Below are 16,255 nucleotides of genomic sequence, written 5' to 3' on the forward strand. Positions count from 1 at the left end.
GGCTGTTGTACCCAAACTGGCCCAAATTCCTTGGAAAAAAGGACGGTGCGGCCTCTGGGTCTGTCCACAGAAGGGAACGGGGAGGGGTGGACGTTTAAGGCCAGAATTCTGCGGGGCTGCTAGGTGATCCTCTGAAACCAAGGTGGAGAGAAGAAAGCAGGAATAAATATATGTTTTGGTTTTGGCTTTTTTTTAATGGTGGCAGAACCACACTGAGGAAGACTACGGGCAGGGTCTGATGGCTGCGACAGCCTGCGCAGGAGGGCATGGGAGCAGACAGGGCCCACCCGAAGGGGTGTTTGTGGCAACCTGCCGAGAAGGTGCCGCAGCGCGAGGGACTCGCGGGGCTGGAAACGCGAGGCTGTGCAGGGCTGGGGCGCGTTGGCGGCGGTCCTGAGTGGGACATCGGCCACCACCCTCTGTCCTGCACGGCCACGACTGCCGCGATGCTGCCGCGTGCACTGGGGAGCAGCCACCACACACACACACACACGTGTCCGTGCTCGCTTAAACTGCTTCTGTAGAGGATCAGACTAAAAATCCACTTATAAAACTGAGCTTAAGGAGTCCGTGTGGGTCATCACCTGTATGTTGTCCTCCCCCCAAGCTGTTCATGGCCCCGGGGAGGGTCGAGGTGCCCCAGCGCAGCCGGTGCTGGTAGTACCCGCCGGACTCGCCACGGTACCCGGCGTTACTGCAGCATGGTGCTGGTGATGCTGGGCCAGCACTGCACCCACACCCCAGCATCTTGGTATTTTATTTGGAGACCCAAGATCCTAGTCCCAAAATTGTCTCCCTGCATCATTTTCCAACTGTATGGGTCTGAGCGGTCCCCTAGGCTGGGACCTGTCACCCGGCCAGACGAGCCAGCAGAGGGGATAGTCCTGACCCGGCCATTGGTCCCGCAGCCCCGTGCCATGCAGGGTCCGGAGCGGGCTGGAGGCAGCCTGGCACCCAGGGGTGCTCAGCAGCACTGCGGGGCCAATGCCGGTGCCACCAGGTCGGGGCCCTCGGGGGCTCGGTGCTGGGCCTGCTCCCCGGCTGCCCCCACGGGTGGGCGAAAGTCCCCGTGCTGCCGTCGGGCAGGAACATATGTGTGTTGGGAGGCTCCCGCCCCTAAGCTGCTTTTATTAATTTGTAATCCCCTGCGAGCAGGAGGTAAAGGGATTCGGGGGATTAACGGGCTCGCAGTAACAACCACAATTATCAGCTCCGGCTGCCTGGGGCAAGCGGTGCGCACACGGACGGGGCTGTGCACCCCGCACGGACACGCGCCCACGGCGCACACCAACACCTCTGCACACGCAGGCACTCAAACGCCCGTGGAGCAGAGCACAAGCACGCAGGTACGGGCACAGGCACGCACACCTGCGTGCGCACACGCAGACGGAAACCTGCCCACCCCGACTCGCGCACCCACGCGGAAGCGCAGGCTGGCACACGGACCCCTCGCACGCGCACACGTATGTACAAACACACACAGACCCCTCGCACACGCAAGCTGTGTGCGAACACGTGTGCACGCACAACCACACACGCAGCCCTGCGTGTGCACGTGCCTGCACCCCTCTGTGCACACGCGTGCTCCTGCGCATGCACCCATGCGCGCCCGCACCCACACACCAGTACACGCATGCACACACATGTCCGCATCCCGACCCCAGTTAATTAGTGCAATTAACCCCCGCCAGCCGCAGGGCGCTGATTGCCGTGGGTCAGACACGTGTTCCCACCCGCGCTCATTAACTAATTAGCGAAGAGGAGTCGAGCCCCCCCCTCCTCGCTCACCACGGGCGGCGTCGGGGGAGCCCCGCGCTGCGGGGACAAACGAAATCCGCGCGCGGGGACGGGCGGGGGGCGGCCTGCCCAGAAGGGGGGGCTCCCCCCTGACGCCGACTCCCCCCCAACCCGGCCCGGTGCCGCCGTCGGGGCTGTGCGGGGGTCCCGGGGCCGCTTTGCTCCTGAAGCCGGCGGCTGCCCGCGCCTCGGCCCCAGCCACGCGTGGGACGCGGGGGGGGGGGACACACCGCGACCAGTGCCCCCTCCCCTCCCGCTGCTGCGGTGCTGCAGACCCCCGCCGTAAAGCGGGGCCCAGCTGCGGCCCGGCCCGACGGCGCGGTGCCGCCCCCTCCCCGCCCCCCCCGCCCCGCCCCGGGGAGCGGCCACCCCCCGCGCCGCTCCCTGCGCTCCCCTCCGCGCCGCCCCGCCACTCCTCCGCAGCCCCCCGCGCACAGCGCACCGCAACCGCCGAGGCCGCGATGCTGCTGGAGCGGGTCCGCGCCGGCTCGGAGAAGGCAGCGGAGCTCTGCCCCTTCCCGCGGAGCCCAGGTGAGGGGGGGGCGAAGGGGGGGGCGCAAACCTCCGCGTCTCCCCGCGGGGACCCGGGTGACGGCTCTGGGAGCCCCGGCGGGAGCGGGCCCGGCCGTTCCGCGCTCCCCGCGGTGCCGTCGGGGCCGCCGTCGGAGCTGGTTGCCGGGTGGCGGGGGCGGCCCAACGGCACCGGGGGGTCCATCCCGGTCCATCGCTCCCTCTCGCTCTCTCCTGCCTCGTCCCCGACCTCAGAGACCTCCCCGCTGTCCCCCTCCCCCCCGCAGACCGACGGCTCCGGTCCCGCACCCGTTCGGGTCCCGCCGGCTCCGGATCCGGGGCTCCCCGCCCGCTCCGGGGGGAAAGGCGACGGCTGGCCCGGGTTCACCCCGCTGCCCGGCCCCGGCGGGAGCTCTGCCCCGCACCGCTCCCCTCTCCCCAGGTCCCGCCGCTCCCCGCGCAACGAGGGCAGGGACGAAACAGGGAGTTTCTGCCCGCCGGTTCCCCCCCCGACGGCGGGCACCCACCTGCCGGCCCCCACCCGGCTTCTCCCCTCGCTGGAAGAACTCCCGTTAATTCCTCTCCTAAACGGTTTTTTCCCCCCCTTCCGTCTAACGAACGGGGATGGCGCTGTCGGGGGGATGGGGAACCGGGCCGCGCTCCCCCGTCGTGTCCGGGGCGCCGGGGGTCTCACCGGGGGCGGCAGCGGGTCCCGTCCCGGTTCTCGCCAGCACCGATCGCGCGCGACAGGAGCTTAAAAACGAAACAACGAGGAGCCGGGGGGCGGCGGGGGGGGCCGGGCCGGTGTGCGGGGGCCGAGGGTCGCCGGGAGCGGGGCCGGCAGCCCGGCAGTCTCCCCGCCGTCGGGCCGGGGCCCCCGGTCCTACCCGGCGCCCGGTTCTTCTCTCCGCGGTGCTGTCACGGCGGCCGCGGTTGTCGCGCGTTTGTCGCGGTGATCGGGAGATGTTTGACTGTCGGGGGGAGGAGGCGACACCGCCGAAAGCGAAACCCCGGTAGAAGGAACGACGCGAAAACGCCGTTCGCCCACGGGACGCGACGCCCGTTCCCGGCCGGGCTCCGTCGGGACCGGGGGGCAGCGGGAAGGAGCGCGGGGCTCCCCGGGGCGGCGGGCTCGGGGCAGCGACCGCCGCTGCCTCCCCCCCCCCGCCTCGGCCCCCGCCCGCCGCCGCTGGACCCGTCTAGCGGGGGTGGGGGGATTAGGGCCGGGGTTTCGTTTCTGGGCGCCCCGGAGCCGTCGCCCTCCCGCCGGGCCCGGCAGGTGCAAGGGCGGAGGGTTGGGGGGGGGGGGGGCTGGAAGCCACCGGCTCTACCGAATCGAATCCCCGGGCGGGGGGGAACGCGTGCGCGCCCGCCACCGCCGTTATTTGGGGGAGGGGGGAGCGCGGCGGTCCCGCACCCCGGCCCGGCCTCGGCAGCGACGGGGCGGGGGGCGGCTGGGGCTGCTCCCGCGCCCCGCGGAAGATGCGCGGGTGCCCGCGGCCCGGCTGAGGGAGCGGCGCGGAGCCGCCATGCAGCGTAAGATCCGCGGGACGTGCGGGACCTCGCGGGGCCGCGTTACCGGGGCCGCTGCCGTTAGCGGGGTTGTGTGGGGGTCTTTTGGAGGCGGTGAGGTGCCGGGGAGAGGATTCACACCCGTGACGGTGCCATCCCCGCCGCTACCCTCGCCCGCAGCCGTGCCGCTCTGCAGATCCCCGCACAGTTCGCTTTCCACGCAGATACTCTCCTGTCTGCACCTATCTATACGTATACATCTCTGCATCTCTCCGTCTGCATTTATACCGATATATCTGCATTTACGTACCTCCATACCCACATTTTCACTTATCTATATCTATACCTATATACCGATGTTTATATATTTATGTCTATATATCTGTACATTTTCGTTCTCTGTCTACCTGTTATTTTTTTTCCTCTGTCTCTGTTTATTTTTTAAATCTCTATTCCTCTATAACTGTATCCTTATATCATCTCTTTCTGTATCTTCTCTGTCGGTATCTGCAGGGCGAAAGGACAAGCCCATCGCGTTTTTATTTTCGGAGCAATTCTCATGATTTTCGGCAGTTTATTTCGCGGGCTACCCCGCCGTTGTTTGCAGGTGAATTTTCGAAGCGTGGGGAAAGGAAAAAGAGCCCGGAATAACTGCGTCGCAGCTTTGCCGGCGGCTCGGCCGGGGGGTTAATCCCGTTCCCATCCCTTCGCTTCTCGTTTTCCCCGGCTCTTCCTTCGGTGCGGGCGGCCCGGGGAGTGGCTCACACGGCGCCGCGCCAACGCATTCGAACGAATATTAGTTCGAATTTCAACTAATATTAATTTTTTGGGGGCCATTCCCCGGGTTTTCCCCCCGGGGCTGCCGGGCCGGGCCGCTCTCCTCTCGGGGCGGCGGGGGGAGGCCGCGGGGCCGTCGGGGAGGCGGCGGCTGACAGGGGGCTGCCTCCCGCAGAGATCCCGCTGTGCGCCGGCTGCAACCAGCACATCGTGGACAGGTTCATCCTCAAGGTCCTGGACCGGCACTGGCACAGCAAGTGCCTGAAATGCTCCGACTGCCAGGCGCAGCTGGCCGAGAAGTGCTTCAGCCGCGGGGACGGCGTCTACTGCAAGGAGGACTTCTTCAAGTGCGTGGGGAAGGGGAGAAGCCGGGGGGCGGCAGGCTGGGGGGGTTCGGCTCCGCGGGCAGGAGCCGGGGGAGGGGGCAGCGGCAGGCTGGGGGGGTTCGGCTCCGCGGACAGAAGCCGGGGGGGGTGTGTGTGCAGGCTGGGGGGGGTTCAGCACCGAGGACAGCGGCGGGGCGGGCGGGTTCAGCACCGCGGACAGCGGCGGTCGCAGCCCCGCGGGCCGGGCCGGTCCCCCCGCCGCGCTCAACGCTGTGTCCCTGTGTCCCCCCCCGCCCCAGGCGCTTCGGGACGAAGTGTGCCGCCTGCCAGCAGGGCATCCCCCCGACCCAGGTGGTGCGCCGGGCCCAGGACTTCGTTTACCACCTGCACTGCTTCGCCTGCATCGTCTGCAAACGGCAGCTGGCCACCGGCGACGAGTTCTACCTGATGGAGGACAGCAGGCTGGTCTGCAAGGCAGACTACGAGACGGCCAAGCAGAGAGGTAGCCCTTGCCCCGTTCCTCCCAAACACCCCGAGGGCGAGAGGGAGACGGCCCCGGGGTCTCCTGCCCTCCGGGACGCGCTCATGCAGCTCCCGGGAGCATCTGCCATCAGGGGGTGGCTGGAGGGAGGGCGGGGGTCCCACGTCCCCGGGGCCGCTCCGCGGTGACTTCGCCTCTAACTCGCCCCGTGTCGGCAGAGGCTGAGTCCACGGCCAAGAGGCCTCGCACCACCATCACGGCCAAGCAGCTGGAAACCCTCAAAAACGCTTACAACAACTCGCCCAAGCCGGCGCGGCACGTCCGGGAGCAGCTTTCCTCGGAGACGGGGCTGGATATGCGGGTGGTGCAGGTGAGACGGGGCGGCCCCGGTCCCCCCCCGCCGGGTCTGCCCGGGCCCCGGGGGCGGAGGCGGCGGGGAAGGAGCCGGCCCCGCAGCCAGGGAGCTCCCCGGCGTGCCCTGCTTGCAGGTCTGGTTCCAGAACCGCCGGGCCAAGGAGAAAAGGCTGAAGAAGGACGCGGGGAGGCAGCGGTGGGGTCAGTACTTCAGGAACATGAAGCGATCCCGGGGGACCTCCAAGTCGGACAAGGACAGCATCCAGGAGGAGGGGCCCGACAGCGACGCCGAGGTCTCCTTCACAGGTCGGTGCCCGGGGCCCCGCTCCCCGCCGGGGCTTGGCCGGGCGCGGGCTGTGCCCTCCCGCGGAGCTGCTGGCCGCCTCTGGGCTCCTCTCACCCCCTCGGTGCCGCGTTAATCGTTTTCAGTCGCGATATAACGAGCGAAACCAAGTGCCCAAGGCGGGAGCGGCGCGGAGGTGCGGGACTTCCCGTGGTGCGGGGCCAGCGGGGCTGGGGGGGGAGCCGGAGCCCGGCAGCGAGGGGCGGCCGTGGCTGAGGCACCGCGGGGGAAACCCCGCTCCTCCGCCCGGAGCCGGGCCCGGGAAGGGGCAGGGGGAGCAGGGAGCGCTCCCCGGGCGGGCGCTGCCCAGGCCGGAGCCGCTGCTCCTACGCAGCCTTTTCAAGGGACACTTGGAGATAGAAAAACCAAAGAGTTCGGAGTCACTGAACGTTTCCATGGGAAAAGTATGTCCATTTTTTTTTTTTTTCCCATCCTATTTAGCGGTGGTTTAATTTGTGCAGTCACCAGCTAGGACTCCGTTCCCCGTTCTGTGGGAGCTGTCAGCTCTCCGCCGTGCTGTGACACGGAGATTGCTGCCTCTTCGGAGCTTCCTGCGTCGGAGGGTCCCATTTTTGGAGCAGACATTTCTGTTGACAAACCCATGGAGGTCCCCACGCTTGCTCTTTCCCTGCGTGGCCTTGCCCCACGCTCTCCAGCCGGAGGGAGGCCGGTGCCCGCAGCGCTGCGTGGGGACTCATCCTGCGTGGCCCCGGAGCCGCCCCAGGGCCCCGCGGTCTGTGCCGACCTTGTCTGGTCTGTGCCAGCGCAGCGCCCAGACGTGCGTGTGTGCGCCCATCGTTTTTAGGAATACAGGAGAGAATCTGAAATGCAAAACTTGGTGTGCGTGTTCACACAGACCCACGTCTACTGCGGGGATACACACGTGGCTTTGCATCTCGGCTTCTCTCCCGTGTTCATAAAAATATTCGATTTTCAAGTCTGTTGATGCACACTGTGCATCAGCGTCATTAAATATGAATATACTATAAATAATAACTAAAAATGTTGCGCAATTGTTGATAGCTTGATGCCACAAGCAGGTTTGTATCCCAGGCAACAGAGCAGCTCTCACTGTCCATAAAACCCCTAACGGATGCAAACAAATTTTGCCAGTAACTTAAATATTGCTCATTTTTCACAAGTGTTTTTAAGTCATACAAATACATTTCATTAGCCTGTTCCTGAGCAGACAAATACTGCTGAGATTTAATATCTTTTTTTTTTTTTTCTGAGCAATGGAGAGTTTTTCTTGCATCAGTGAGTGTTCATGTTGCTCCTAAAAATTATATCAAAATTCAAAATAAACCTCAAAGCGAAATAGAAATGCAGAACAAAAGGTGGAAAGACATTGAACTCGCCATTCTCCTTTAAAGGATTAATTTAAAATCACAGTCTTATATTTTAGGATGTACTTTTCATGCATATTTTTAAAAAACAAAATGTATTAGATGTTTGTACTCAGAAAAAAATAATAATCCCGTGGTTTTCTGTGAATATCCATCAACAAGGACGGGAATAATAAGGAATTACAAGTTGCAAGTGCCTGGCTGCTCAGCTCCCAACCGTCCAGTCTATTTATACCCAGAGCTTGCGGGAGTTCCTGTGCAGCCGCTGCCAGCCATGCCCATTGCTCTCCCACTAAAACCAGTCCATTTCCCTTTCAGATGAGCCCTCCATGTCCGAAATGAGCCATTCCAATGGGATTTACAGCAATCTCAACGAAGCGTCTCCTGCTCTGGGGAGACAGGCTGGGACCAACGGGAGCTTTCCTCTGGATCACAGCGGCATCCCGGCTCAGGACCAGTACCACGACCTGCGATCCAACAGCCCCTACGGGATACCCCAGTCACCAACTTCCTTGCAAGCACTGCCTGGCCACCAGCCTTTACTCTCCAGCTTGGTTTACCCAGACAACGGCTTGGGCATCATGGGACAAAGCGGACAAGGGGTGCCCCAGTCCATGAGGGTCCTGGCTGGGAACGGGCCCAGCTCCGACCTCTCCACCGGCAGCAGCGGGGGGTACCCGGATTTCCCTGCCAGCCCGGCCTCTTGGCTGGATGAAGTCGACCACGCTCAGTTTTGATACAGGGTCCACCGCCATGCAGTGGGAAGGGAAAGGACTCGGTGCTGTTAAACCTCACCTACTCTCGGGAATAAAGGAGGGACAGACCGCGACTGCCGAGCGGGGCAGGAAAGCGTGACGACGCGGGGAGAGCGGGCGTGCTTTCGGAGGGCGACCCAGCGGTGCGTTGGCAGAGGACGGCGGGCAAAGGCAGGCGCACCGCAGTGATACGGAGCGTCCAGACGGAACTGATTGTTGTGTGTTTACTAAACACCGAGACTTGTGCTTTACAGATTTGATATGAGGTATTTTGCTTTCTGTTGTCAGTGCATTCTCCAAAGCAAGGACTTGCTCCGTCACCTGTCCACACCGAATCCTTTTAAAGAGAAAAGAACATCCTCATCCACGGTAAAAGGTGTGACAATGTCTATATTTCTATAGGAGAAATGTTAATAGTGAATCACTTCAGATATTCATGATAGAAAAATTCTCTGTTCTTCCAGCAGATTTTTTTTTAAAAAGCGCACCGATGTGGTATGTTTTGTTTTATTTTGAATTTACATTAACTTTCTAAAATGAAACGCTCTTTAATATGCCAATCATTTATCAACAACCCTTTTCCTTTGTAGAATGAAAATCATATGTTAATTCTGCTTCTCATCTTTTTAATTTGTAGCTTGCTAGTTCTATTCTTCCATATAAGCATTGAACCGTGAATAGATGTGTTTATCACTAAATAACCACACTTTGATCGTGAGGTCAAGAGGTGATTTTTCTTGACCCGGGAACACTAGCGGCTCTGGGTTGTGAATCTCACGCTTTTCTTTCAAATTCCTTTGCAACAGTTTTACTGTAAAGTGTCTCAAAAATCACCCTGATGTCTTGTTGCCAAATACCTTCTCGGGGGGCTCTGGGCAGGGGGTTTCGGCGGGCTGAGTTCGAGCCGTTCCCCAGGCACCGCTGGGAGCGTGTCGCAGCGAGCAGACCCTTTCCTGGTGACACTTCTCTGTCCCAGGCGTTTGTGTATTTCCACAGATATGGTGCGAGCTGACTGCGAGGAAAGGCAAGACGATATGTATAATGTTCTCTGTAAAAAAATGACTGAATTAACTGTAGATTATGTGAATGTCCAGTGTCTTTTATTTATATTCTCGCTTTCTCTCTGATGATCAAATACTTCAAGACTACAAATAAATTTGTCAGCTAAACTTTACATAGTCTTTTGCTAAATTGACATGAGAAGCATCAATATAGGTAAATAAAATACTGAAACTAAAAGGAAAAGCCCTCAAAACTCAATGCCATGACTCAAAAACTTGTTGCAATACACTCGTCTGCTTAAATACAGGAGCAAACCCACCACTGTCAAAAGGCAGAAACAAAAAATGACAGTTTTGGAGGCTGGCAATCGCTGGGGGATCCAAAGAGCATTGCTCCGTGCACACACAGGCTTTGATCAAGCTGTTTTTGCCACCTCATGGTTATTTTTCAGCATTCACCACAGAGATGTAAGCAGGAATCTGTGCTGATGCAGCAATAGCAAATAGTAGAGTCAGATACTGTCTGGCTGTGGACAGAAAGTTGTGCACCGAAACGGTAAGAGTCAGGTATTGGAATATTTCAAAGAGAAACCAGGGAGAAAAGGAAAAACCCTTAGGGAATTCAGCTTGCTCACACACATGCACGCCGGATCTGTGGGCTCAGAGCAGGGGCAAGCGCTTTGCTGAAGTCGCTGATTTAGGGATCAGATGGGAGACACTTTTTAAAGCACGTGGGCTTCGCGCCTCCCGCTCCCCGGGGAAGCTGGGGAATATTTGTACAGGGGTCTTCGGTATTTGTACAGGGGTCTTTGGTGTATCGAGTGTCTTTGCAAGGGGCTGAATCTGAGACCAGCAGCACGCTTTGGCAGGTCGGGGTGCGGCTGCCTCTGGACCGGCCCGGCGGGCGACGCTCTGGCAGACACTGTTGGTCCTGGGCTTTGTCCCTGGGGAAGAGCTGTGCCATCCCCATCCCCATCGGGCTGCCAGCCCCCGGCACGGCCCCAGGGACTCCCCAGATGTCAGGCAGAGACGCATGGGAGCTCCAGGCTCTTATTCCTTACCTTTTCTAAAGGACACGTCGCCACTGCCGGAACAGGGTGACGTGTCCTTGTCTCCGGTCTCTCGCTGTTCTGCAGCTGTGGGCGGACGTGTGCTTGCCGTGACACCCGGCCGTCACTCCCTGCCTTCTGGCCGCTCTGGGCCTTTGCTCGGCGAGGGTGGGACACCGACGTCTCCAGAAGCCAGCAGGTACTGACAATACTTGCAGAAAGATTTAGATTTGCAAAATCCTTGTTAACCACTAGCATCGTGTAAGCCTCTTTACAGCTTTTCCCCCTCCCGTTCCACACGCCTTCCACCTGAGAAGAAGAGCTGTGTCCAGCTCCTGCTCCCGGGGAGCTGTCAGAAGCCTGCCTGGGCCAAGTGAGCAGCACAGCGGAAGCTCTGGAGATGCCTCTCGCTGCTGGGCGCTGCGGGAAGCTCCTTGCAGCGTACACAGTTCTCTGGGGGTTTGCTGGCACCGGGAAGCAGGGTTGAAATAATGCCCTGGTTTCGGCTGGGACAGAGTTAATTTTCCCCCAAGCAAAACAGTTTCTTCCAGAGCAAAACAGGCACACAGGTACCGCCTTAGTGCCGCAATATTCCCTCGGCAGAGAAGCTCCCTCTTTGCTTCAGGAGAGCCAGCCCACGGGCTGCGGCAGGGCGGGGGGAAGCCCCACCGCCTGACACCGTGGGGCTTTCGGTGTAAAAACTCCACGGCAGCTTGGGCACAGGGGCGACGCGCAAATTTGCCTGTGTCTGTGGTCCTGGGGGAGCTTTCAGACGGGTGAAGCTGCATCTCCCGCAGCCAAGGCAGAGATTTGCCTCCTTCGGGTCGGAGCTGGGAGCTGGGCTCGGCAGCAAGAGCCTGGAGCTGCTCCTTCTTCCTTCTCCAGAACCGAGTAGCAGAGAGCCAACTGTTGCTGCTGGCCCACAGGTACAGCACAAGGACAATGAAACTTATGGAGCAATTAGAAAATAAAGGGATTTTAAAAAACAGATAATAGAACTTCACCCAAACAGAAAACAAGAATGTGTGTTTTCAAGAATCCCATGGTTTCTGCTCTCCTGCCCTATGATTTAGAAACACCTGCACTAAATCTGGGCATTTTGCATCAAAACATTTTGGCAGTTCAAGTATTAAAAAATATTTTCTTATAAAAGTCTAAAAAAAAAATTCTAAGATACTCATTTCCTAAAAAAGAAATAAGAACAGAAAGACAGAAACGTAGTCGATTTTAGGGTGATGCTGCTGTTATAAAACCACTGTCCAGAATCTTTAGTAACTGAATGTGTATTTTACAGATTTTTTTTTCACCGGTTCCCTCCCAGCAAATAACGGGTGCTGTTGTTCCTCTCACACTGGGAATTCCCAGTGGATGGCTGAATTTAAGAAAGGAAGAAATGCAAATCTCCCCCTCCGCCTTTGTGCTCCCCTCTGAAAGGCAGAACGGGCTGAAAGTTGCCGCCGCTTGTGCTCGTCTGAACGCAAAGAGCTCCCCGAGTGTCCTGGTATAAAATTCAGGGATTGCATTTCAGCCTCTCCTCTCAGGGCTAAGGCTCAGGGATTCCATTAATATAAATGCTTTCTTCCTGTTAAAAAGAAAACCAATTTAAAAGAAGCAAATAAAACCAACGCTATCCACCTGCCTGACAGCTTGTAAAACCCAAACAGAATTAGGCAGAGGGGTTTTGCTTTGCTCAGTTTGCAGGTGACCTTAGCAACCTCCGCTGATTCGCGTGAGCGCGTGACATAGGAGGCTGGAAATTTTTTGTGCTCTCGGTGAGGAAAACCTGCCATATGAATCTTTCTTTCCGAACGGCACCTTCATCTTTTAGAAGCAGTTGTGTCTAAACTTGCATTCCCTGGAGGAAATGATTAGATTTTGTGTCAAACAGTAGAAGTAACTAATTTTTTTCTTATTTTGATTTTCTGTATGAGGCCAGTGAAAGCAAACCACTCGTGCTGGAAGGGAGAGACACCACTTTACTGTTAACTGTTTTCTGTGGGGGTGCCAGCTCTGCAAGGGACCCCGTTTACCGCAGCGACCGAGGCTGCCGGCGCTCGCAGCGGGCAGTAACCCCATGCCTGCGAAGCTGGCTGGGAGCGGTGTCTGGGGAGGGCGGCTGAGCCTCCTGGCTCCGCTCGCACAGCTTCTGCGGGAGCTGCGTCCTGGAGAGCTGCTGGGAACAGAGCCGAGCAGGACTGCGGCAGGCGGGGTTCGTCCAGCCCGATCCAGAGGAACGAGGGGTGACAGCGGGGTGTCCCCAGCTGGGGTCCCAGCGCTGGTCTGGGGACAGCCCGCTTCCCTGGGGCGCAGGGCTTGGGGACATCAGTGCCCCTCTGGGGACGTGCGCCAGGTGAAACCCCTCGCTGTTGGGGGCTGGGGCTGGGTCACCCTCGGGGTCCCCGTTGGTGGCTTCTCCCAGAAGTGTCCGAGCAGCCGAGGAGAGGTGTTCTCACCACCCTGCACACCCCGCCTCGCCTTTCCCTGCAAGCCCCAGGGTCCGTGGGAGCAAGGCAGGAAAGCAGAGACCTGCACGATTTATACGCTGAAATAACATCGAAAGGCAGCAAATGACTTTGTTAAAACCTGACGAGAAAATCAAGCTTATCAAAAGTACACTGGAAAAAAAGGAAAGGTGTTTAAATCAGGTTTTTTTTCTTCTTTCAGACATCTTCATTCTGTGCCTAGGTCGGAGTGCATTTTGCACCAAACCACACGTGCAGGCGTGTCTGTTGGCACACGGCTGTAGCGGATAGGAAACAGAGCCTGGGGAAAATGCTGATTTAGGATGCAAAAGCACTGCTTTTGTGCTCAGCATTTTGCAATCTGGGGATGAAAAAGAACTTAATAGCCAAATATGCAAGGCTTCTGGATTTAAATGGACTTTTCCACTTTAAAACACAGTCAGCTGCTGCCCGTTATTTCTCTTGCAGGATGCACAGATACATAAATATGTGTGTGTGAGCAGAGTGTTGGGAAGGTGTGTGTGCTGCCTACAGAAGCCACAGCCCCCAGTTCAGACAAAAACAAACCCCCACCTTTTTTATTTTTTCTAGCTCCCCAGTGATTTTTCCACAGTGGTCTGAGGAGCGTCTCTGTCTCCCCGGGGAGGGCAGAGCCACTCGCTGCCAGTGTCTGGCTGGACACACGTCCTGTGTCCCGCTCCCACCCAGGCACTGGCCTCTACCAGCTCCTACGCAGGAGCCCGAAAAAAGTCTCCGAGTCAGCTGGAGGCGAGTAAATCATTCCTGACAGCTACATCTCTACAGGGCAGTTAGAATTAATGTAACAATTTGGCGTTTAATGAAGCAACAACATGCTGGGCTGCAGAGAATAGCTGGGACCTGCTGCAGCCACGTTATAATCCCTGCGGGACCCAAACGGCAGAGACTCCATCAGACGCCGACTTGTTAGGCTGAGCAAACTGCCATGGGGGAGGAAAGCGGAGCGGCCGGGAGCCGGCAGCCCCCTCCAGCTGGGAGGCAGCCAGCGTCGGCCAGCTGAGCGCGGCTCGCAGGGACCAACCTACGGCCCTGAGCCCAAACCCCTGCGCTCCGGGGGTGGGCACGGGTCTGAACAGAAGGAGCAGCCCAGGGGATGCGAGGACACGCTGGTCACGCGTCGGCTGTGCCGCTCTGCCGGGAGCTGTGTGGTGGGGAGCCCTCGTCTGGGGTCGGGTCATAGAGATGCTGAATTAATATTGTTCGTGTGAAAAAAATCTTCTGAAGTTTGTCGGAAGAGTAGGGAAAATAAATCAGTGCTGGAGGTGCTGGGGGGGGGGGGAACCGGCAGAGCAATATGTTTTGTAAATAAAACCTGGCTTGATCAAGTGCTCTGCACCCAAAAGTCTCTGATTTCCGCAGAAGTTGGAGGTATTCCGGCCGTCTCCAGGACAAGGCCTTTTAAAAACACTGACTGCACGAGGGAGGGAAGGAAAGGACAAATGCAAATGATGCTGGAGATGATCCTCTCTTTCCAGTGCATACACATATGCTCTCAAAGCATTGCGGTTTGCAGCAGCTTGGATGCTTTGAAATAAATCATGCGGTGCATTTTTTCTTTTCTCTTGCTTTTAAATGAAACCACAGCACCAAACAACACCGCCCCACTTCCAAAACCGCCCGCGCTGGTTGCCCTCTCCGGGGCTGGCTGGCGTGTGTGTGGCCATAAACCTCCACACGTTCTGTTGTGAAGCCTCATGGTCACCGGCTTTAAGGGCTTGACAGGTTTATAAAGTGCGGAGTGTCCCCGAGGGACGGCGGCACAGTTTGCAGAGAAGATGAAGCGTGCCATATCCAGCTGGTCTAACAAGGCAGCGGGAAATCTAAATTAATTCAGGAATCACTTCTGTTCTTCCGAGGGAGGATGCTGTTCTCAATCTATGGAAACAGCACATCAGAATACTTATTAAGGGCAGGCGTGGGGGGCTCGACACCAGCCTCCCCTCGCTCACGGTGGTGTAAATCAGGGGGTGTTTAACAGAAGTGCAAAGCAGCAGAGTGAAAGGGGGGCCCCAGGGCTGTGTCCCTGCACACACGGGGGCTCGCCCTCACGCAGAGCTGGGCAGGATTTGGGCTGGAAGGGTTCTTCCCACTTGAAACAGCTGATTTACACACACCTGCCTATAAAGAGGGATCAGCCCCAACAAGTCCCACCTGGGCTCTGCAGGTGAGGTCAGAGGGGAGTTCTGTGATGGCTCCTGGCTGCTCCTTCTCCAGGTCTGTGTCCCTGCTGATTTCTGGTCTCCCTTGTGCACCATGGGGTCGTTCTGCGTTGACTGTTTGGCACCCAGGCTTGAGCCTCCCCTCTGTGCTGCAGGTCAGTTGTGTGGGACATGGGGCTGGGTTTGCGGGGATCGTGGCAGGTTCATGGGCTGTGGGCCCGGTCTCATCTCTGGAACACGGTGCTCGGTGTTTTCCCAGGATCTGTCCTGGTATTTGTGTGGGCCGTAGACTAAGCAGTGTGTGTTTCCTTGTATTCATAGGGAAGTTGATTCCCAAAGTGTGATTCTTTTCCCACCAAAAAGACTCCAAAACAAGCCTCAGGTGATCTCAGCTTGATGGTACAACAAGTCTTTGCTTTAACACTGCCTGGGTTTGAGGGGTTGGAGTTGTTTGCTGGTTCCTTTTCGTGAGGCCATGCAACGCTGAGCTGTGGCTGCTTTTCCGTCTGTGTGCTGGAAGCTGGATGAAGATTTACTGGGATTTGTTTTGTTTTCCCAAATGTGAATCATGCTTTGAAAGGCAGAAAAATTTCTGGAGACTGGATGCTGAAATTCCTGCTCACCTGGTCGTGGAGGCAGTCCTGCCTTGGGTCTGCTGCTGTCTTGTCTCTGGGAGTCTCTGTGTGCTGGGGATGGGGAGTCCTGGCAAATGAGGGGTGGGCCAAGCTGTGTCCGTGTGTACAGAAGAGGAGGGGTGGTGATTACCTGCTGGCTAAGGAAGGGCTGAACGCTGTGTATCACTGTACCAGAGCCATTGCTTTCTCGGGTGCAGTAGGATGGAGGTCCCACAGCCCAGGTGGTGCTGGTGGGCTTAGCTGAGGAAGATGGAGCAAAGTAAGGCTGAGTGTGCTGAGCAGACCAAGGCGGCAGATGGTGTGTGCATGTTAAAAAGCTATTTGTTGTAACTATGCTCTTTGGAAAGTTCAGTTAAATACCCTGCTCATGTTGGTCAGCGCGTAGCCCCTCCTCCAGCAGCAACTTCTCTGGTGGCTCAGACCAGCCCTGACCCAGAGCCGCTGGGAGCCTTTAGCTAAATGAGGGAGGACTTGGACAGCAGACCTCCCTGTCTGCGAACGGGGCTCCAGTTGTTGAGTTTGTCATGTTGAATTAGCTTCATATTAAATAGGGCTTTTATGAGAGCAATTGAGAAGGAGCAGAGCCAGAGCCTGCTGCTGTTCCTTGCCACCAGCAGTACTTAGCACGGCCCTTTCATTTTCATTTTCTGAACATACTCTCCTCACTGTGGCTTGTTTCTGACAGGAGGCTGCCATGAACTTCAAAATT

At 58.0% G+C, this 16,255-nt stretch overlaps 1 protein-coding gene across 1 annotated transcript; it reads left to right on the forward strand.

The window, feature by feature from the left end:
• Window positions 1–2,258: 2,258 nt before the first annotated feature.
• On the forward strand, window positions 2,259–8,183 carry LHX3 (LIM homeobox 3). The gene is made up of 6 exons (XM_075439539.1): window positions 2,259–2,328; window positions 4,772–4,943; window positions 5,222–5,424; window positions 5,622–5,773; window positions 5,892–6,063; window positions 7,765–8,183. Exons 1-6 carry the CDS (start codon window positions 2,259–2,261, stop codon window positions 8,181–8,183), a joined length of 1,188 nt encoding a protein of 395 aa, XP_075295654.1.
• Window positions 8,184–16,255: the final 8,072 nt, after the last annotated feature.

Source organism: Opisthocomus hoazin, chromosome 19 (genome assembly GCF_030867145.1).
Source record: "Opisthocomus hoazin isolate bOpiHoa1 chromosome 19, bOpiHoa1.hap1, whole genome shotgun sequence".
Taxonomy (NCBI): domain Eukaryota; kingdom Metazoa; phylum Chordata; class Aves; order Opisthocomiformes; family Opisthocomidae; genus Opisthocomus; species Opisthocomus hoazin.